At 34.2% G+C, this 23,679-nt stretch overlaps 1 protein-coding gene across 1 annotated transcript in view; it reads right to left on the bottom strand.

The window, feature by feature from the left end:
• Positions 1-14,637: 14,637 nt before the first annotated feature.
• Positions 14,638-23,679, bottom strand: part of LOC145307668 (ER degradation-enhancing alpha-mannosidase-like protein 3) — a 54,094-nt gene continuing 45,052 nt past the window's right edge. The window contains exons 23-30 of the mRNA XM_080150160.1: positions 22,207-22,535; positions 21,716-21,807; positions 20,662-20,759; positions 19,690-19,813; positions 18,287-18,361; positions 17,784-17,858; positions 15,692-15,763; positions 14,638-14,790 (exon numbers count right to left, since the gene is read on the bottom strand). Of these exons, the coding sequence (XP_080006286.1) occupies positions 14,660-14,790; positions 15,692-15,763; positions 17,784-17,858; positions 18,287-18,361; positions 19,690-19,813; positions 20,662-20,759; positions 21,716-21,807; positions 22,207-22,535 (996 nt within the window). The 3' untranslated portion in view covers positions 14,638-14,659. The remainder of the gene's footprint in view (positions 14,791-15,691; positions 15,764-17,783; positions 17,859-18,286; positions 18,362-19,689; positions 19,814-20,661; positions 20,760-21,715; positions 21,808-22,206; positions 22,536-23,679) is intronic.

Genomic DNA, 23,679 nt, shown 5'->3' with positions numbered 1-23,679 from the left:
ACTTTTTGTGATGTTTTTTTTACATAATTCTTTTTAAAATCAAAGCTTTTCTAACTTCAGACAACATGTTAAAATTGTCCTATCAATTTCAAAGTTGATATAATTGATTCCTATAACAGTTAGATACAATTAATTTAGAGTGTCTTACAGAGGGTTGGTGAAAATCAGGGTTTACAATTGAAAAGTCCAGTTTTAACCTGTTAAATTTTTGTTAAAAAGATTTTTTCTAGAAAAACCCGGATTTTTGCTTATAGGTCATCAAGTGCTTTGCTGATCTGTTCATCTGTCTGTATGTCATCTTTGATTTGTTCAATATCATCATCTAAGCTGCTGATATCATCTTCCAGTGCAAGAATCTCATTCTCAAGGCCTGTCATGATAATGGATGTATTAATACTTGGATCTTACACCAGATTTTCATGTTCTCTAATAACCTTACAGCTTATACCAATAACTACATTAATTTGGGAAAAAAAAACGAAACCTATATGTATTTTTCAGCTGTAGTTAGGGGGCAACACATCGTACAATTGACAACCTCTCTATTTGCCCTCCAAATATTATTTTAAATTTATTTCGCTTTTTGGTTATACCTTATTCCTAATAACTATACCTAACAGCACAATGGCGTGATTCACCTGCGATTTTTTTAGAGAATCCAAAGCGTTATCTGTGTGTAATGGGATGCGATACTCTAACACCCAAGGATATTAGGTTAAAATCCAACAGACATCCAACCCTTTGATTGCACGACTTTTGACAGAGAAGTCCATTGTAATGAGCTGTGCCAGCTTATAGGCCAAGGCATTGCATTACCCATACTATTTATGTTGTGCACCTAACATACCCAAATCACCCCATTTTTATCTAAACAATTGGGTTATTAGGTTAAGTAACACCCATCAGACAACCAACCTGGGCCCAAAATTAGACTAAATACCATGCACAGTTAGGATTTCAATATTCAATAAGTTGGTTGTCTGATGGGCATCACTTAGCCTAATGCCTGGGTTTTTGGACAGAAAAAAAGATATTGTGTGTGTGTGTAGCCATAGTTTCTTAGTGTTTGGACCTAAGTAGTCATGGAGTAGGACGAGACACTTTTGTATGCTAGCACCAGGGCCAACTCAAGGTCCACACTCAAGTACAAGTACTTGACCCGCTATCTCAAGGGACCTACTCTTTATTACCTCACCCTCGCCGAGTATGAAATGAGATATTTGGCTACCCTTAGTAATCCTGGGTTGAGTCAAGCTGTATGATTTAATCTTTTTTGCACAATCCCATCTAGTGTCCCTAGAGGCCTCTAGGGGGCGTAACCGCTAGTTCACGTATATTCTACAATAAAAACTTTGGGGACTAGTGTAAAAAACAGCCCAATGTCCTCTCCCTCTAGATCTTCTATAGGATCTGTGAATAGTTATGAATATATTTACATACATCCCCAATGATGATACACAAAATTACCCCTTCCTTGTAGGGGCTAATCCACGTATATTCTACATCCATTCCTGTGATATCATCTTCAGTAGTTATAAATTCACTGATATCATCACCAAGTTCTTCAACAGTTATTGTTTCACCTTCTTCAGATGTAGTTTCCTCTACTACAGGGTTTGTGGTTGCATGAAGTGCATTTTAAAAAGTTTGGGCACTTGGAGAGGTTATCTTTTAAAAAGTTTGGGTACTTTTAAAGGTTATTTTTTTGTTGTTGTAGCATATCCTATTTATTAGATAAAGTAGTAAGCTTTTTTGTCTGTAGTGAAGGATCTTGCTAATAGCTGAACCGGTATGGTTCTCATTTACAGTGAAGCTTCTTATATGTCCAGGGAAGTTTTTTAACTATTTTGGGGGAGGGAATCTTTACACTCCCAATAAAAAATGACTTTCCCTCCCCCAAAAAAAAAAATATTTTTTCCTCTTTTCTATTACCGCAATTGCCCCTAGAGACCGTTAGAGGCGTAGCCACAAGTCTATAATGATAGTAGAACGATGTCTGTCTGTCTGTTTTTTTGTTTGTAAGGATTGTTTTAAAAACATTATTTGGGAATTTTAGGGGGATTTGATAACCCACTCCCCGCCACCAAACCTTTGTTAGAAGCTACATTGTAATAGAGATCCATATTGGTTCAGTGGTTAGAGAGATACAGACAGACACTGTTAATTGAATATAAAAAGGTTTGTTTTTAGTTTTAAAACCCCCAAAAAACCGTTGTCAGCCATTCTTAAAACTCATTGAATCGTATTACAGACAATTTTTCATGAATATTAAAATAGAAATAATAAAATTATTACCTACCACTTTTGATAACCCAGACCTTAAGTCCATTAGGACTGACAAAACTGGTTTTAATCATATATTTTTTTATCTTAATATCAGTGGAAAGTTGTTAAATTCTGATTGAAATGCATATCATGGAACTAACCCTTGTGCTCGGTATAAATTGATTTTGAATTTGTTGTTGACATTGCATCCAGCTCTTCCTTGGTCATCCTGTCCAATAGATATAGTCAATCTAGATACATACTCTATAAATCAACCAATAGGAAACAGCCTTATTGTTAGTTGTAAAGTATACAGAGTGTCCAAAGGTTTCAACCACTAATTGTACTCTACTAAAAGGGTAATTTGTCTTATCATCATAGGGTATGTATTTCAATTCATCGTGCATTGTCTTATCCCTTGAGATCCCTGTAACACACACATACACCTACACACACACACACACACATACATACACACACACACATACATACCCACACACACACACACACACACACACACACTCCAAATATATCATACCCCCTCATAATAGATATAATCAATCTAGATACATACTCTCTAATGCAGCTAATAGAAAAAACAGTGGAGAAACAATCCAGCCATTTTAATGGTTCTAAAGTGTACAGATTTTGTTATGAAAGTGCATACACTCTGATTCAGCCAATTGGAACATCCCCAATGATAATACACAAAATTACCCCTTCTGTAGATTAAAATTAGTGGTTGAAACATTTGAACACTTAACTTATTGAATCAATCAATCAAAATTCAATAAAAGTCCCCAAAGTTATTAAGCCATTGAATAAGAAAACGTTATTATAAAAATTTTGGGGACTAGTGTAATAAACAGCCCATTGTCCCCTCCCTCGCTGGCCAGATTGATCATCTAGATGTACATCCCCAATCATGATACAAAAAATTACCCTTTCTGTACATTAAAATTAGTGGTTGAACGTTTAATAGACACTTCAGTTAATTAACCAATTAAAATCAACTGAAGTCTCCAAAGTCATTAAGCCAATGAATAAGAAAACGTTATTTAAAAACTTTGGGGACCATCTAGATCTACTATATTTATTTCCTGTGAATAGTTTTGAAGGTTTTGATGGATCCATCCTTATTACGAACAGTTCTTACACTCTCTGAAACAATATCACCTGTGAGGTTAATGGATATATTATATACATGGATATTATTAGAGTAAAACAGGGAAGAATGGTTAAATAACTGTATCTCTCCAACGCAACCTTTCTATTGGGTCATTGAAACTCAACCAATGGTGTCACTTATATCAAAACAGCCAAGTTGCAGAAAATAATTTAGAAGCAGACAAAAGAGGTCTTTGAAAAAGGAAGGGAGGTAGTTGTCTGAATTAGTTAACTGAAATGTCGTATTCTTGTGTTAAAATAATATTATGAATTAATAATAAATCCATTCCTGTTAGATCATCAGTTTTCACGGATATATAATCAGAAGTATCTTCATTGGCAGCAGGATCATTCTCAGCAGGTATCTTAAGGAATAAGACAATGGACGGTAAATTGATATATAAATCCCCCAATGATAATAAACAAAATTATACTGGCCACCCAGGTGTATTTTGAAGATTAAGACAAAGATGGATAGATTGATTTACATACCCAATGATGATAAACAAATTTAACTTTATAATTTAAAACTTTAAATATCAATGTAATTTGCCAGGTATCTAAATGGATAAGACAATGGCCAATAAATTGATGTATATCCCCAATTATGATGCACAAAATTACCCCTTCTGTAGATTTAAATTAGAGGTTGAAACTTTTGAACACTCAACAAGTTTTCAAATAAGATAACTTTATATATAAAACTTTGAATATCAGTGTAATTTACCAAGGTGTACATCCCAAATGATGGTAAAAAAAATTACCCCTTTAGTATTAATAAAATTAGTGGTTGAAACGTTTAAACACTCAACTTAATGAACCAACCAAACAGAATTCTTTAACAGTCCCCAAAGTAATAAAGCCAACAGATAAAATTACGTGGCAATAATAAATTGGGTACCACTATAATTTACCAAGGTCTAAATGGATAAGACAATGGCCAATAAATTGATGTACATCCCCAATGAAGATACACAAAATTACCCCTTCTGTAGATTAAAATTATTGGTTGCAACGTTTAAAGACTCAACTTAGTGCAACAACCAATCAAAATTCACTAAATAAGATAACTTTATATAAAACCTTGAATATCAATGTAATTTTCCAAGGTCTAAAGGGATAAGACAATGGCCGATAAATTGATGTACATCCCCAATTATGATACACAAAATTACCACTTCTGTAAATTAAAAAACTTAACTTTATGAAACAACCAATCAAGATTTACTCAAGTCCTTAAAGTTGTAAATAAAACAACGTTTTAAAACTTTGGGTACCAGTACAATTTACAGTCCAATATGTCCCTGGTTTTCAGTTAGAATATTGTGTACAGGAGATTTGACCATATCGCCGCTGTCATCCTCTTCATACTCCTCGTTTTCCAGTAGGGAGTCAGACTCCAGAGCTGATGGCTTTTCTTCCAGGGTCACCTGCAGCAAGAAAAAAAATACAAAAGTAGCATAAAACCTGCCTAAAAGTAGGCCGATCGCCATGGATGTTTTATACTTAATTATGCTCCATATTGATGGGAATGTTGACAAGAAATTTCAGCTGTCTATTTTTTATAGGAGCTAGGAAAATCATGTTTCCATCTGTGGAAAAAAAAACAAGGATGACAACATCCAAAAGATATTGATGGGAATGTTGTTAAGAAATTTCAGCTGACTATCTATTATAAGAGCTGAGAAAATAACATTTCCCCCATAGTAGTACGGACTGATTTGACAGATGGACAAAGTGAATCATATATTAGCTTTGCTATTAAAAAATCACGAATTTAAAAAAATTTAAGTATCTACATATGTCTATTGTAGCAGAAATGACAAACCAATATAGGGGACAAACCATTAAATGGCACTTAGAATTCGAATTTCGATCTGAAATTTTTCGTGAGTAAACCTTGGTAGGTCTATTTTCCCGTAACGGCTGATCCGCCAGCTGTTACTTTGTCCAACTTTTTGTTCGATTTAGGAAAAATAGACCTACCAAGGATTATTCATGCAAAATTTCAGATCGAAATTCAAATTCTAAGTGCCATTTAATCATTGATTACGAGATGGTTGCATTACCCCCCCCCCCCCCTTATATACTGGCTGCTCATTTCAGCTGTGGGAAATGTGATTTTTTTTGGCTTGTAATACAGATAAACAGCTGATCTTTTTAGTGAAGATTCCCTATACCAAAAACCTTAGTTTTTATTTTACTGCTATTTCCACAAAACAAAATTCTTGATTTTATGACCCATGAAAATCTTTCAATTTAGGTATAGCAAAATTATTCTTTGTAAACTTACTCTATGGCAAAATTAAACTCAGGTTGTTCGCCATATACACTAAACTCTAAATTCGGACTTAAACGCTACTTTGTATTATAGATAATAATAGGGGAAAAATTCAAGGAGTGAGGGGACAAGCCCCCAAAACGTTTTATCATTCGTTAGCTTAACAACCTTGGGGACTTTTATTGAATTTTAATTGATTAGTTCATTTAGTTGAGTTGTCAAACGATTCAACAAATTATTATAATCACTAAAAGGGCTAATTATTTGTATCATCATTGGGGATGTACTTCAATCTATCGGCCATTGTCTTATCCATTAAAATCCCTGAGTTTTAAATATCAATATATAGCATAGTATTATAGACAGCTTTCCGCGGATAACATGACTGAGAACCGGTTCTAATCCAGCGGATATTAATCAGATATGTTACCTGCAGCTGATGATCCGCCTCGCGGTGAAACAGAAAAACCATTGTTATCGTCACATCCTGCGTTCCATCACCTGAAAATTCAGAAGTAGCATAAAACCTGCCTAAAAGCAGTCCGACCGCCATGGATGTTTTGTACTTAATTATGCTCCATATTGATGGGAATGTTGACAAGAAATTTCAGCTGTCTATTTTTTATAGGAGCTAGGAAAATCATGTTTCCATCTGTGGAAAAAAAAACAAGGATGACAACATCCATAAGACTCAAGAGCGGATGGGTCACCTGGGCAAATAACGTGCAAGAGTCACCCAATTTAACAGCCATTGTCTTATCCCTTTAGATCCCTTAAATTTGTTTAAGAAAAAAATACCAAAAAAGTTGCATAAATGTTTAAATTAATATAATATTAAAGGTTATAGGTAAGGTTATCTTGGGTAAAGGGTAGCTGTCCCTCCCGCCACTTTAGCAGGGGTTAAGTTTATATCCACATGTGTATGACGAGTTTGGGGCAGGTTTTGATTGATTATAACGTGCTTTTAGTAAGAAAAAGTACAAAGAAAATTGCAAATTTGCCATATATGAAACCAAAAGTAGACCAGTCTAATATAGTCTTGGTCTAATGGATTTTTTCTGGTACATGGTATGTGCATTAGATGGACTTAGTATATATAAGGTGATATTCTATTGACAAGGAAGTATAGGTAGTTAACTGCCGTCAACCATATGTTGTTTTGTATTAAACTGACTTTTTTGTTACATAAAACTGTTTCCTAATATGTGTGTGGTGTCGAATATGTCATTTTTTTTACCTAACATTGATGGAAGTTTGTAGGTGTGTGTCTTGTTTTGTTTAAAAATAGCGAATCCTAGCGGCAGATTTCTTTACTAATATATAGAGCCGGAAATTTGGTCTTGTCTGGCTGGGGTTAAATCCTCAATAGAAGTATGAGAGTAATAGACTGCTACAAAAAATGGATCACATTTATTTAGGCATTTTTTTATTGGTTGGAAAGGTAATACTAATTGAAAGATGTTATGAAAAAATATATATATTAATTTTTTTAAAATTTCATTATTATTTTTTCTCTGTCTCTTTCTCCTTATATTACACGTCGCTTCGCTCCGGTTAAAGACACTTAAACTACTCCCATGGAAAAAAATAGTTAAAAACCTGACTCCTCTTTATTATCTCTCTCTCTCTCTTTCTTTCTTTCTTTCTTTCTTTCTCTCTCTCCTTTTGTTACACGTCGCTTCGCTCCGGTTAAAGACACTTTATTATCTCTCTTTCTTTTCCTTCTCTCTGTAAATGACATTTGGTACCCAAAGTTTTATAACTGATATCTTTACACCTAGTCTCATACAGGACTTATCCTAAGCTTCTCTGAAAGTTGTATAGCTAAAGCTACAGTCATTTTTAAATCTTTTTAAAACACAAACATCTTTTAGATATTGTCTGAAAAAAAATATTAAAAAGGTTCAGTGAACCTAAATATAAAAATATATGACAAGTGTCCCAAATAATTTTCACATATAGACAGAAGTTACTCTCTCTCTCTAATTAAACTTTTAAAATTATACTGGCCTTCCATTGGTCAAATTAAATGTATACTGGCCTACTATTGGTCAAATAAAATGAATTTAGCCTACCATGGATCAATTAAAATGTATACTGGCCTGCCATTGGTCAAATTAAATGTATACTGGCCTGCCATTGGTCAAATTTAATGTATACTGGCCTGCCATTGGTCAAATTTAATGTATACTGGCCTGCCATTGGTCAAATTAAATGTATACTGGCCTACTATTGGTCAAATAGAATGAATGTAGCCTACCATTGATCAATTAAAATGTATACTGGCCTGCCATTGGTAAAATTAAATTTATACCTTACCCAGGTTATCTTAACTAAAACCTCACTACCTTCAGGTTACCCAGCTTAACTAAACTTAACCCAGCCTAGTCAAACATAATAAAACTTTAAAATTTAACCCAACCCATATTTATCTTAACTTAAATCAAACTTTTTATTATTCAATTTTTTTAAGGTTTGGGCTTCAACCTAACCCATCATAACTTAACTAAAACCAAACTTTTTAAAGGCTGGATACATCACTACTATATTCATTACCTGGGTATTAAGAAAACAAAGGAGGCTAGATACACCAATACTTTAGTGGTTACCTGGGTATTAAGAAAACAAAGGAGGCTAGATACATCACTACTATATTCATTACCTGGGTATTAAGAAAACAAAGGAGGCTAGATACACCAATACTATACTCATTACCTGGGTATTAAGAAAACAAAGGAGGCTAGATACACCAATACTTTAGTGGTTACCTGATAATTAAGAAAACAAAGGAGGCTAGATACACTAATACTTTAGTGGTTACCTGGGTATCAAGAAAACAAAGGAGGCTAGATACATCAATACTATATTCATTACCTGGGTATTAAGAAAACAAAGGAGGCTAGATACACCAATACTTTAGTGGTTACCTGATAATTAAGAAAACAAAGGAGGCTAGATACACTAATACTTTAGTGATTACCTGGGTAAGAAAACAAAGGAGGCTAGATACATCAATACTATACTCATTACCTGGGTAGGAGGCTAGATACACCAATACTTTAGTGGTTTCTACAGCCCTATCCTTAAATTGACATAAAGTTCAATCTTTAAAAATTGATTTATGGATTGTTTTTTCTTCTTTTAATTTTTTAGCCCTATCCTTGAATTAAAATAGACTCCAATAATGACGACAGTATTGATGTATCTAGCCTCCTTTGTTTTCTTAATACCCAGGTAATGAATATAGTATTGATGTATCTAGCCTCCTTTGTTTCCTTAATACCCAGGTAATGAATATAGTAGTAATGTATCTAGCCTCCTTTGTTTTCTTAAGTAAAAATTTTTAAGGATTGGACTCAAACTTAAATCAAGTTTTTTAAGGATTGGGCTTAAACATAAATCAGGTTATCTTAACTTAAATAAATTTTTTTAAGAATTGGGCTTAAACAAAACCCAGGTTTTTCTAACTTAAATAAAAATTTTAAGGATTGGGCTTTAACCTAACCCCGGTTATCTTAACTTAAATCATTTTTTTAAGGATTGGGCTCAAACATAACTCAGGTTATCTTAACTTAAATAAAAATCTTTTAAGGATTGGGCTCATATATAACCAAGGTTATCTTAACTCAAATAAAAATTTTTAAGGATTGGGCTTAAACCTAACCCAGGTTATCTTAACTTAAATAAAATTTTTCAAGGATTGGGCTTTAAAGTAACCCAGGTTAAATCTTTTTTTTGAGGATTGGGCATAAACATTACCCAGGTTATCCTTAATAAAACAAAACTTTTTACTATTCAAATTTTTCAAGGATTGGCGTTAAACCTAACCCAGGTTATCTTAACTAAAACCAAACTTTTTACTATTAAAATTTTTCAAGGATTGGGCTTTAACCTAACCCAGGTTGTCTTAACTTAAATCATCTTTTAAGGATTGGGCTTCAATATAACCCATGTTATCCTAACTTAATTAAAAAATTTTAAGGATTGGCCTCAAACAAAACCCAGGTTATCTTAACTTAAATAAAATTTTTAAGGATTTTGTTTTCCTGGGTTTTGTATTTTGTTTACCTGGGTACAATAACTGTTTACCTGGGTATTATGTAATACCCAGGTAAACTAGTACCCAGCTAATAGTAGCAAAAAATTACCAAAAAAATCAATCAATCAATCAATTTTTAAGGATTTTGTTTTCCTGGGTTTTGTAGTTTGTTTACCTGGGTACAATACCTGTTTACCTGGGTAATATGTAATACCCAGGTAAACTAGTACCCAGCTAAAAGTAGCAATAAATTACAAAAACAAAATCAATCAATCAATCAATCAATTTTTAATAATTTTGTTTACCTGGGTCTTGTAGCTTGTTTACCTGGGTACAACACCTGTTAACCTGGGTATTATGTAATACCCAGCAGCCAAACTAGTACCCAGCTATACCAGGGTATCCCTAAAGTAGCCCTCTGTAAGCTAGAACCAAAGATGTTTAACTGTAACCAAGATATAACTAACCAAAGACTACTTATAAGCACTCTATACTACGCTAAAGGGGAAGAATTACATCATAGAGTACCTTAGTAGACACTTTTGTGTTGTCAAATAACCCTAAAACCTCTACTGAGTCCATATTGGGTCTGTGTAGACTTTCCGGTAAAGACGCACATCATAGTTCCCCTAGAAAATACACTATATTTCAAATTTAACTTATAAATGTTTAAAAACATTAAATACCAAATTGACAAAATCCATGTTTTTGCTCTCATTTTGGCTAGGATTGAGCTACAGAGGACTTTAACACGGCAAAATGACTGTCTGAATGAGCCTAACTCCCACAAAAAATTTGGGGTCGGTCGAAATTCCAACTCCTTACCTGTCGGACCAAACCGTTTGTGATTTCTTAAGGCTCAATATTTAAAAAAAATCCAAGAAAAAATTAATCAATCAATCAATTCTAAAGGATTGGACTCTATGCCAATTCAAGGGTTGGACTATAATATTACAAGAAGAAAAAATCAATCAATCAATTAAATCTAAAGATTGAACTCTATGCCAATTTAAGGATTAGGCTACAGAAATACTTTGACTTAAATTAGCTTAATTACGCCTAGCCTAACCTAACCTAAGTACACATTGGATATGGGTTTAATATATAATTAGGCGAATTTGCCGCCAATACAGACCTAAATTGGGGGGGGGGGGGGGGGTAGGCCTAGGTTAGGTTGCCGCCAAAAACAGACCGACCCTAGTTATACAGTAGCTTCACTTTTATAAATAAAAAATATTTCTAACAACAATTTATTAATAAAACTTATTTCTTACATAAGATTATAAGATATATTTAAGGGGGGTTGGGGGCGAAATATTCGCACCAAATCTACAAAATTTATTATTTAAATGCAGGGGCCCAAAGGGATAAGATGATAAACTAGAGCTTATTGATGATAAACAAAATTGCCCCCACTTTATATTGAAACTGTGGGTCGATAAATTCTAACACTGACGGCGCAAAACCATCCAATCAAAATTTTCTTTCCATACCCTGTTTTTTTTTACAACGAAAATTATGTCCAATACTGCGCAACTGCATTTACAATAAAACACTAGAGGGAGAAAGGGTTAAATAACTGTATCTCCCTATCGCAACCACCTTGTGCAACCTTTCTATATTGGGTCATTGAAAATCAACCAACGGTGTTGCTTATATTAACACAGCCAAGTAGCAGAAAATACTTTAGAAGCAAACGAAAGAGGTCTTTGAAAAGGAGGGGAGGTAGTTGTCTGTATATTCATCTATACCATAGATCTGTTTTATATATCTCAAAAAATCTATGAATTTTGAAAGGCTACCAGCTGCTCCAAACGGCTGAACGTACATATCATACCCGCACGCCTTGTTAAGCGGGGCAAAAGAAGGCCTACAAATAATCTGGAATATAGCCAAGATCCAATGATGCACAGGAAAAGCTTAAACGCATAACTTTTTTTGAGCATTGCCAGGAACATTTAAATTGCATTAACATTGCAGATGACTTGCAGTTACATTAACATAACTTTTTTTAGTCTTTTTGAGCACAACCGACAGACAGACGGACATAATAATGTATAGAGTAGATGCACATATATAATAAGAATCTTCACTAAAAATTTCAGCTGTCTATATACAATAGCAATTGAGAAAATAACATTCCCCCAACGAAAATGTTTTTGTCTTTTACAGCATAACCGACAGACAGACAGACGGACATAATAATGTATAGAGTAGATGCACATATATAATAGGAATCTTCACTAAAAATATCAGGTGTCTATCTTCAATAGCGGCCGAGAAACACATTTCCCCCATAGTGTAACAGACAGTCGCACGGACAAAATAATGCATGGAGTAGATGCACATATATAATAGGAATCTTTTTTGTCTTTCTAAGCATGAACGACAGACAGACGGACAAAATAATGCATAGAGTAGATGCACACAATAATAGGAATCTTCACTAAAAATCTCGGCTATCTATCTTCAATAGCAGCCGGTAAATAACAAATTTTCTTAAACGGACGTAAATACATGCCCCAATTATACAGTAGCTTTGCTTTTTCAAATAAAAATTATTTCTAACAACAATTTTTTAATAAAACTTATTATTTACATAAAATTATAAAATATTTTCAAGGGGGGGGGGGGCGAAATATTCGCACCAAATCGACAAAATTTATTAAATGCAGGGATCCAAAGGGATAAGACAATGGACGATAAACTAAAGCCTATTGAAAAACAAAATTACCCCTTATGTAGATTAAAATTAGTGGTTGAAACGTTAAACACTCAACTTAATAAAAAAAACAATCAAAATTCACTAAAGTCCCCAAAGTTGTTAAGCCAACAAATAAGAAAACTTTATTATAAAACTTAAGGGACTAGTGTAATAAACAGCCCATTGTCCCCTTTCTCTTTGATTCAGTTGATAAAATTTACCACCCAATCAAAATTTAACAAAATACCCAAAGTTTTTGAAGAAAAAAAATCAGATCATGTGTTAACAAAACTTTGGGTACCTGTGTAATTTTACCTAAATTTAGACAGGGATCTAAAGGGATAAGACAATGGTTGACTAATTGATGTACATCCCCAATGTTGTGATACACAAAATTCTATTGATATTATATAAAAACAAGGATGAAAAAATCAGTAAGTAAAATTGCTTAAAAATTAAGATACTTAATATTGGATAAAAAATATAAATTACTTTTTGTGATGTTTTTTTACATAATTCTTTTTAAATCGAAGCTTTTCTAACTTCAGACAACATGTTAAAATTGTCCTATCATTTCAAAGTTGATATAATTGATTTCTATAACAGTTAGATACAATTAATTTAGAGTGTCTTACAGAGGGTTGGTGAAAATCAGGGTTTACAATTGAAAAGTCCAGTTTTAACCTGTTAAATCGTGAAAAAAAAACAGAATTTTCCAAAAAATTTTCACACAGTATAAAAACATTAGAATTTGCAACAACAAAAAAGACTTTTTATAGTAAGCAACATTTTTATTTGAAAAAAATACTATTTCAGGACATTATTTGAGACAAAAACAGCATTTTTTTTCAAGGTGGACTTTTGCTGTTTTTATACTGTGTGTACTAAGTTTTTTGAAAATTCTGGTTTTTTCCACAATTTAACCAGTTAAAACTGGACTTTTCAATTGTCCGCGGACTTTTCTAGAAAAAAAACAGATTTTTGCTTATAGGTCATCATGTGCTTTGCTGATCTGTTCATCTGTCTGTATGTCATCTTTGATTTGTTTAATATCACCATCTAAGCTGCTGATATCATCTTCCAGTGCAAAAATCTCATTCTCAAGGCCTGTAGTCATGATAATGGATGTATTAATACTTGGATCTTAACACCAGATTTTCATGTTCTCCAATAACCTTACAGCTTATACCAATAACTACATTAATTTGGGAAAAAAAACGAAACCTATATGTATTTTTCAGCTGTAGTTAGGGGTCAACACATCGTACAATTGACAACCTCTCTATTTGCCCCCCAAATATTATTTTAAATTATTTTCGCTTTTTGGTTATACCTTATTCCTAATAACCTTACCTAACAGCGCAATGGCGTGATTCACCTGCGATTTTTTAGAGAATCCAAAGCATTATCTGTGTGTAATGTGAACACCCAAGGATATTAGGTTAAAATCCAACAGACATCCAACCCTTTGATTGCACGACTTTTGACAGAGAAGTCCATTGTAATGAGCTGTGCCAGCTTATAGGCCAAGGCATTGCATTACCCATACTATTTATGTTGTGCACCTAACATACCCAAATCACCCCTTCTTTATCCAAACAATTGGGTTATTAGGTTAAGTAACACCCATCAGACAACCAACCTGGGCCCAAAATTAGACTAAATACCATGCACAGTTAGGATTTCAATATTCAATAAGTTGGTTGTCTGATGGGCATCACTTAGCCTAATGCCTGGGTTTTTGGACAGAAAAAAAGATATTGTGTGTGTGTGTGTAGCCATAGTTTCTTAGTGTTTGGACCTAAGTAGTCATGGAGTAGGACGAGACACTTTTGTATGCTAGCACCAGGGCCAGCTCAAGGTCCACGCTCAAGTACAAGTACTTGACCCGCTATCTCAAGGGACCTACTCTTTATTACCTCACCCTCGCCGGGTATGAAATGAGATATTTGGCTACCCTTAGTTATCCTGGGTTGAGTCAAGCTGTATGATTTAATCTTTTTTGCACAATCCCATCTAGTGTCCCTAGAGGCCTCTAGGGGCCGTGACCTCTAGTTCACGTATATTCTACAATAAAAACTTTGGGGACTAGTGTAATAAACAGCCCAATATCACCTCTCTCCAGATCTTCTATAGGATCTGTGAATAGTTATGAATATATTTACATACATCCCCAATGATGATACACAAAATTACCCCTTCTCTAGGGGCTAATCCACGTATATTCTACATCCATTCCTGTGATATCATCTTCAGTTGTTATAAATTCATTGTTGACATCATAACCAAGTTCTTCAACAGTTATTGTTTCACCTTCTTCAGGTGTGGTTTCCTCTACAGGGAATGTGGTTGCATGAAGTGCATTTTAAAAGTTTGGGTACTTGGAGCGGTTATCTTTTTAAAAAGTTTGGGTACTTGGAAAGTTTATAATTTAAAAAGTTTTGGTATTTGGAGATATTATCTATTAAAAAGTTTTGGTACTTGGAAAGGTTATATTATTGTTGTTGTAGCATTTTTCCTATTATATAAAGTAGTAATCTTTTTGTCTGTAGTGAAGGATCTCACTAACTCCTGAACCGATATGGTTCTCATTTACAGTGAAGCTTCTTATATGTCCAGGGAAGGTTTTTAACTATTTTGGGGGAGGGAATCTTTACACTCCCAATAAAAAAGGACTTTTTCCTCTTTTTTTAAAAACTTCCCTTCTATTACCGCAATTGCCCCTAGAGACCGTTAGAGGCGTAGCCACAAGTCTATAATGATAGTAGAACGATGTCTGTCTGTCTGTCCGTCTGTTTTTTTGTTTGTAAGGATTGTTTTGAAAATATTATTTGGGATTTTTAGGGGGATTTGATAACCCACTCCCCGCCACCAAACCTTTGTTAGAAGCTACATTGTAATAGAGATCCATATTGGTTCAGTGGTTAGAGAGATATTTTGAAACACAAACAGACAGACATCTGTCGACTGTTAATTAAATATAAAAAGGTTTTTTTTAGTTTTAAAACCCCCAAAAAACCGTTGTCAGCCATTCTTAAAACTCATTGAATCGTATTACAGACAATTTTTCATGAATATTAAAATAGAAATAATAAAATTATTACCTACCACTTTTGATAACCCAGACCTTAAGTCCATTAGGACTGACAAAACTGGTTTTAATCATATATTTTTTTATCTTAATATCAGTGGAAAGTTGTTAAATTCTGATTGAAATGCATATCATGGAACTAACCCTTGTGCTCGGTATAAATTGATTTTGAATTTGTTGTTGACATTGCATCCAGCTCTTCCTTGGTCATCCTGTCCAATAGATATAGTCAATCTAGATACATACTCTATAAATCAACCAATAGGAAACAGCCTTATTGTTAGTTGTAAAGTATACAGAGTGTCCAAAGGTTTCAACCACTAATTGTACTCTACTGAAGGGGTAATTTGTCTTATCATCATAGGGTATGTATTTCAATTCATCGTGCATTGTCTTATCCCTTGAGATCCCTGTAACACACACATACACTTACACACACACACACACACACACACAAATACACACACACACATACATACACACACACACACACACACACACACACACACACATACATACACACAAACATACATACACACACACACACACACACACACACACACACACACTGCAAATATACCATTCCCTCTCATAATAGATATAATAATAGTCTATCTAAATACATACTCTCTAATGCAGCTAAAAGAAAAAACAGTGGAGAAACAATCCAGCCATTTTAATGGTTCTAAAGTGTACAGATTTTGTTATGAAAGTGCATACACTATGATTCAGCCAATTGGAACATCCCCAATGATAATACACAAAATTACCCCTTCTGTAGATTAAAATTAGTGGTTGAAACATTTGAACACTTAACTTAATGAATCAATCAATCAAAATTCAATAAAAGTCCCCAAAGTTATTAAGCCATTGAATAAGAAAACGTTATTATAAAAATTTTGAACTAGTGTAATAAACAGCCCATTGTCCCCTCCCTCACTGGCCAGATTGATCATCTAGATGTACATCCCCAATCATGATACACAAAATTACAGTATTAAAATTGTGTAATTTGCTTCACCCAACAAACATTTAATCATCAATCAAACAAAAAAATCCTGTTTTCAAACAAGACCCATCTTTCCAACAAATTTCTTTTTCAACACATAACATTGGTTTGCAGTTTCAGAGATCTACTAAAAAACCCTCATCATTTAGTTTGTAAAAAATATTTTGTTTCTGAACATTTCTTTAAACTCAAATTAACTGTGTGCATTTGCAAATTTTTATAAAAAAAACTTTTAAAACACAGTTAACATTTCAAAGGATTAAGCTTCTTTGATATTCAGGTTATCTTTTAACTCAAATCAATTGTTTGCATCATCAAATCATACTACCAAAATTCTCAAATAAGTCAACATTTTATACCATGTAGTTTTCATTTCATGTTTTATCAAAAAAATGTACACATTTTTTCACTTTTTTGGTTAATTCAAAAGAACACCAATTCTTCCTCCATCCTAAAACTTAAACAAAGCAGGATATCATAAAGATTAAAATTTTTCCCATCTCAGGAATAACTCCACCCATTTTTTTAACAGATTTCAAAATCCAAATCTCCGCCCATAAACAACCAAGGACAAAGATAAATCCACAACCTTTTCATAACCCCCCCACTCCTCCCACTTTTTTGTCTCCTCCCAGGTTTTTTTCTGTCTCCGCCTTCAACCAAACTCACCATCCAAAACTCCGCCTATTTCCTAACCATCAAAAAAATTCCTCTAATAAAAACTATGCCCCGCCCCATAACTCAAACAAGGCCAAGAATTATTCCCTACTCCTCCTTTTTAAAAAACTAATGTTTTAATCTTTTATTTCAAACTTTATCAGTAGTCATCTGTATTTTATGGTGATACCTAAGATTCAAAATAATTTGTGACATTGTTCTATATAAATGTATGTTTAATATCTTTGATCATATTTGCTGTTATCTAATGTCTCATGCCTATATTTTTTAGACAAAATGAATTGAAAATGATTGCTAAAATCGAAATATATCTTCATGTCTTAGAATAGTGTAAATTTTTTTAAAATAGGTTGAAAAACATACTAACTTTAAAATACACAAAATTACCCCTTCTGTACATTAAAATTAGTGGTTGAACATTTAGTAGACACTAAAGTTAATTAACCAATTAAAATTAACTAAAGTCTCCAAAGTCATTAAGCCAATGAATAAGAAAACGTTATTTAAAAACTTTGGGGACCATCTAGATCTACTATATTTATTTCCTGTGAATAGTTTTGAATGTTTTGATGGATCCATCTTTGTTACGAACAGTTCTTACACTCTCGGACACAATATCACCTGGTAGTTTAATGGATGTATTATATTTAAATACAAGAAGACGACATTAATTTCTCATAATTTTACGGGGCATTTGCGCACAAGATGACATTTACTAAGGGATGTAATACTATGCTCAACTGCAGAAAAATTTTGATAAAATGTTTGCCCCAAGCCAAAATGTGGTTGATTCATGCAAAAATTGCAATCACACAAGCACATTGGAATTTTGTGGACCCCTTATGGAGGTAAAAAATTCATTGCATCAGAACTATGGCTTCATGGAGCTCCCATAATGAAAGGCATTGAGGAGTAGAATCAGGATTTTTGTCCTTTTCAAAATATCTCCTTCCTAGCCTTAGAAATTACAAAAAAAACACCATTTTAAAGGGTTTATTGAGAATTGTCCAAATTGGCGTAACATCCATATAATAATGATACATCCATTCCTGTTAGATCGTCAGTTTTCACGGATATATAATCAGAAGTATCTTCATTGGCAGCAGGTTCATTCTCACCAGGCATCTTAAGGAATAAGACAATGGACGGTAAATTGATATATAAATCCCCCAATGATAATAAACAAAATTCTCCTGGCCACCCAGGCATTTAAGGTAAATGATCAGAAATAAGATAGATTGCCACCTGTGAAATTTACCATGTTCTAAAGGGTTAAGACAAAGGCCAATGATTGATGTACATCCCCAGTTATCATACACAAAATTACTCCTTCTGTAGATTAAAATTCAGTGTGGCCACAACCAAAAAAATACTGATACTGAAGAAAAAAAAGGAAATACTGAAAATACTGAATCCTAAAATAAGAAAAAATACTGAAATACTGAACAAAAAAATACAAATACTGAATAAGTATTTTTTTATATGATTCCTCATTTCAAAATTTCATATATCATAGCTTTATTATTAGGGGGATATTTTAAAGATCTTTTAATTTTGCCTCTTAGATTTTCTTGCACCAATTAAGCAGAAAATGACTGATAAATATTTTAAATGATTACAAAACTTAAATACTTTTTAGTTGAGTTAAGAGCATGCTAAAAAACTTTACCTTCAATAATTATGCAAAGTACTCACCTTAGATTATTCATTCTATTAATAGACAAAAAAAAATATCTGAAAAAAATACTGTATAAAAGCATCCCAAATATCTAAAAAATTTATATTTGAGATGAAATTGAAAAAAAAATGTATATTACAATAAAAAAGCAAAATTAATGTACAAAGTTATAGGGTAATTTAAAGGAAAGTATAGTGAGGCGCGATGCGCCGAAAAAAATCTGACATCAACTACTTGAAAAAACATCTTATTTATGCAAAATTTTTTGGAATTTAAGAAATAATGAAAATACTGAATCATGAAAATTTCCAAAAACTGAAAAATACTGAATAAAATTTTCAAATACTGAATATTCAGTATTTACTGAAAATACTGAACCCCCAATTTCCAAATACTGAAGAATACTGAATATTTTCAGTATACTGAAAAATGTGGCCACGCTGAAAATTAGTGGTTGCAACGTTTAAAGACTCAACTTAGTGCAACAACCAATCAAAATTCAAAAAGTTCCCAAATTCGTACAGCCAACAAATAAAAATAATTAGGTATAAAACTTTGAATATCAGTGTAATTTACCAAGGTCTACATCCACAATCATGGTACACAAAATTACCCCTTCTGTAGATTAAAATTAGTTGTTGCAATGTTTAAACTCTCAAGTGAATGAAACAACCAAATAAGATTTACTTAAGTCCCCAAAGTTGTACAGCCAACAAATAAAAATAATTAAGTATAAAACTTTGGGTACCAGCATAATTTACAGTCCATTTTGTCCCTGGTTTTCAGTTAGAATGTTGTGAACAGGAGATTTGACCATATCGCCGCTGTCATCCTCTTCATACTCATCGTTTTCCAGCAGGGAGTCAGACTCCAGAGCTGATGGCTTCTCTTCCAGGGTTACCTGCGCAAGAAAAAAATACAAAAGTAGCATAAAACCTGCCTAAAAGCAGTCATGGGGTTTGACAAAAATTTCAGCTGTCGACGATCTTTTACTAGAACGTCATGGCCAAACCTCCTATTTTTGGTCTATATCTATAATACAAAGTAGCTTGATGTCTGTCCGTCTGTCCCTTAAGATCTAGGTAACCACTGAACCGATTGGATTCTACTCTTCAAGGTATATACCTCTTGGTCCTGTGGTGGTTTTAAGCTTTAAGAAGGTGGGGGAGATTTTTTTTCCATCGGGGCTTTGTAGTGGGGGTTTTTCCATCCCCATTATTTGTCTTTTCTTTGAAAAAAAAAACAATTTGAGGGGGGGGGGGAGTTTTATTTTGGGAAGGGGGGGGGGTGGAGGTGTAGAATCCAATCAGTTCAGTGGTTACCGAGATCTTAAGCTTAAGACGGAAAGACAGAAATCAACCTACTTTGTATTATAAATTAAATAATAGGATAATATAATTCGGAAATAAAATTCAGGGAGGGAGGGGACATTAGGCTGTTTATTACACAAGCCCCCAAAACGTTTTATTATTCGTTAGCTTAATAACCTTGGAGACTTTTATTGAATTTTAATTGATTAGTTTATTTAGTTGAGTTGTCAAACGATTCAACAAATTATTATAATCACTAAAAGGGCTAATTATTTGTATCATCATTGGGGATGTACTTCAATTTATCGGCCATTGTCTTATCCATTAAAATCCCTGAGTTTTAAATATCAATATATAGCATAGTATTATAGACAGCTTTCCGCGGATAACATGACTGAGAACCGGTTCTAATCCAGCGGATATTAACCGGATATGATACCTGCAGCTGATGATCCTCCGCCATGGCCGCAATCAGCTGCTCCGCCTCGCGGTGAAACAGAAAAACCATTGGTATCGTCACATCCTGTGTACCATCACCTGAAAATTGAAAAGTAGCAAAAAACCTGCCAGAAAGCAGTCCGACCGCAATTGATGTTTTGTACTTAATTATGCTCCAGATTCATGGGAATGTTGACAAGAAATTTTAGCTGTCTATCTTTTATAGGAGTAGAGAAAATCCTTTATGAAAAATAAAAGCGGCTAAAAAGCTGACTAAAAGCAGTCCGACCGCCATGGATGTTTTGTACTTAATTAAGCTCCATATTAATCAGAATGTTGACAAGAAATTTCAGCTGTCTATCTTTTATAAGAGACGAGAAAATCACGTTTCCATCTGTGGAAGAAAAATCAAGGATGACAACATCCATAAGTAGCAAAGCTAAAATTTAATCCCTGAAAATTTCAGTTGTTTTTCTTGAATAGGAGCCGAGAAAATCACGTTTCCCCCAAAACATTCAGAAGGACATTCCAAATTATAGATATAATAACAACAGAGAGGGAAGGGGTTAAATAACTCTATGTCTTCACCCCCGAAGACCCTGTGACGACTTTCAATTGGGTCTTTAAAAATCAACCAATAGCAGCCAAGTCGCTACAAAAGTATAGAATGCAATTTGCTAGCAGACGAAAAAGGTCCCTTTACAGGAGGTTCAGGTTTATAGACTAGCGACTACGAACCTAGAAGCCTCTATGGCCACTAGAGAAGGGGGGAGTTGACTTCTATAACGCATTTTTTTGGGGAGGGGTAATTTTTCCCTATATAGTTCTAAACCTTACTGGGACCTATGAGAACCATATCGGTTCAGCGGTTAGCGAGATCCTTCAGTACAGACAAACAGAAAGACATACTGATACTTTATCTGTTATCATTAGGATATATTTTACCTGACATAGCAAAGAGAGGACTGGTATAATTATCTATTATTATCAAATAATGGGGGAGAAAATTGCCAAGCGTCAATTTACAGACTTAGTCAAAATTATAGATTTAATACCTGACATGGCAAAGAGAGGACTGCTGGCAGCTGCAGATCCCTCTTTAGTATCCATCACAATACCCCCAATAGCACCCCGGCTCTGTATGACCCTGGTATAAAGTAATTCATAGGGTTGGGCCAGATACTTTTTAGGCCGGATACCGGATATCCCGCTGATCTTTAATGCCGGATATCCAGCCCAATATCTGTCCAACACACGATATCACCAGATAACTGGCATTAGAAATCAGGTGGATATCCAGTATCCAGGTAGTTTTAATATCCAGTATCCGGCCAGATATTGAAAATAGCCGGATATTCGGCCCAACCCTAGTAATTTATATTATTTTGAATAAACAATAAAGAGATTAACATTATCTAGATATGATTTAAATGCAAGGTATCGTATTATTTTTTTAAAACGCCAAACATTTAAAGTGCCACTAGAGGCCTTTAGGGTCGTAACCGCTAGTGAATTAATAATTTCAACAAAAATAATTTTGTTTCACCTGGCCTTCTCAATGAACATACAGTCGCCGCGCTCCACAAGCACCAGCTTCCCCTTCATGCTCTCCCCGTTCTGCTGGCTGGTGGAGCACGCCTTGATGTCGTTGGCCATGACAATCTGGCCGGTGATGGCGGGGATATCATCGTTGCTGCTGCTGCCTCCGACGGCAGACCCCAGGTTAGGTCCAAACTGGGCAGGCCCAGCCTGCAACACAACCTCGGCCCCACCCCCGCTCCTGAATCTCACCTGTTTTGGCGGGGAATCAACACTGCTACTCCCCCCACCTCCGCCCTGGTGCAGCTGTGCCTGGCGGGCTATTTCTATCATCTCCTGCACATTAAAAGGTTGTTAAAAACCCGGTTTTAAAAATCAAAACTTTGACCCAAAAACCCGCAAAAAAAAACAAGGTTTTTTTTTTTGGGGGGGGGGTTAGAAATGGGGTTACGCGACAACGACTCTTAAGGGGGCGTTTCGTCGTATTTTCACAGTAGCTTTTAATAGGATATTTTAGGTTAAGTTAAGTTAGGTGATTGTCCCGAAGGTTAGAGGCCCCCGCAGGGGCTATAAATAGCAGAAAAGCTAATATGACAAAACGACGAAATGCCCCTTAAGAGGCGTTTCCACAAAAAGGATTATACCCGAAAAGTTAAATAAAGCACATAATGATGAAAACTGGTAAAATCATGATCAAAACTTCCAATTTCTAACTTCTTAGGTAGTTAAATTATATACCTACAAAAATAGATAGAAAATATTCTTAACTCACAAAACAAGGATAAAAACATCCATAAAAGCAAAACTCTTATATGGCAGGACAACAAACATTAACACTTGTGGAGTGTCAGAACTGAAAAATCAGAACATAAATGTATAAATGTTGAATCAAAATTTGTTGAAAAATGTTTAAATACAGGATAATGTTTAAGTACATTCTCACATTTTTAGTAGGTACTTGATTAAAGAGATGATTCGCTTGTAACATTGTACTTTGTTGTCCTATGAATCAGTAATAAAAATCAGACCAATCGGATAATTTTATAACATACAAATTTCTTGTTTGAACTGGACGAATGGACGATTATAGAGTTGATACGCTTTCTAAATCGTACCTAACTACTACAGGAATCACCATGTTTGAAATCGATAGGATAATTCTAACATGCCTAAATTAACAAAAAGAGCTATCTGTTACGGACGGACTGACCGACCCTAATTATAGAAAAGCTTCGCTTTTAAAAAGTATACAACAATTAATCGTCCATTGTCTTATCTCGTCAGATCTTTCTGTAGATTTTTTATGACAGACAGACAGACAAACAGACAGACAGACAGACAGAAAGACAGACAAACAGACAGACAGACAAACAGACAGATAGACAGACAAACAGACAGACAGACAGACAGACAAGCAAACAGACAGACAGACAGACAGATATACAAACAGACAGACAAACCGACAGACAAACCGACAGAC

This window comes from Acartia tonsa, chromosome 15, assembly GCF_053477335.1.
Source record: "Acartia tonsa isolate MP-2025a chromosome 15, ASM5347733v1, whole genome shotgun sequence".
NCBI lineage: Eukaryota > Metazoa > Arthropoda > Copepoda > Calanoida > Acartiidae > Acartia > Acartia tonsa.
Note: the sequence above shows the minus strand (reverse complement) of the source record. Positions and strands in the feature narration are given on the sequence as shown.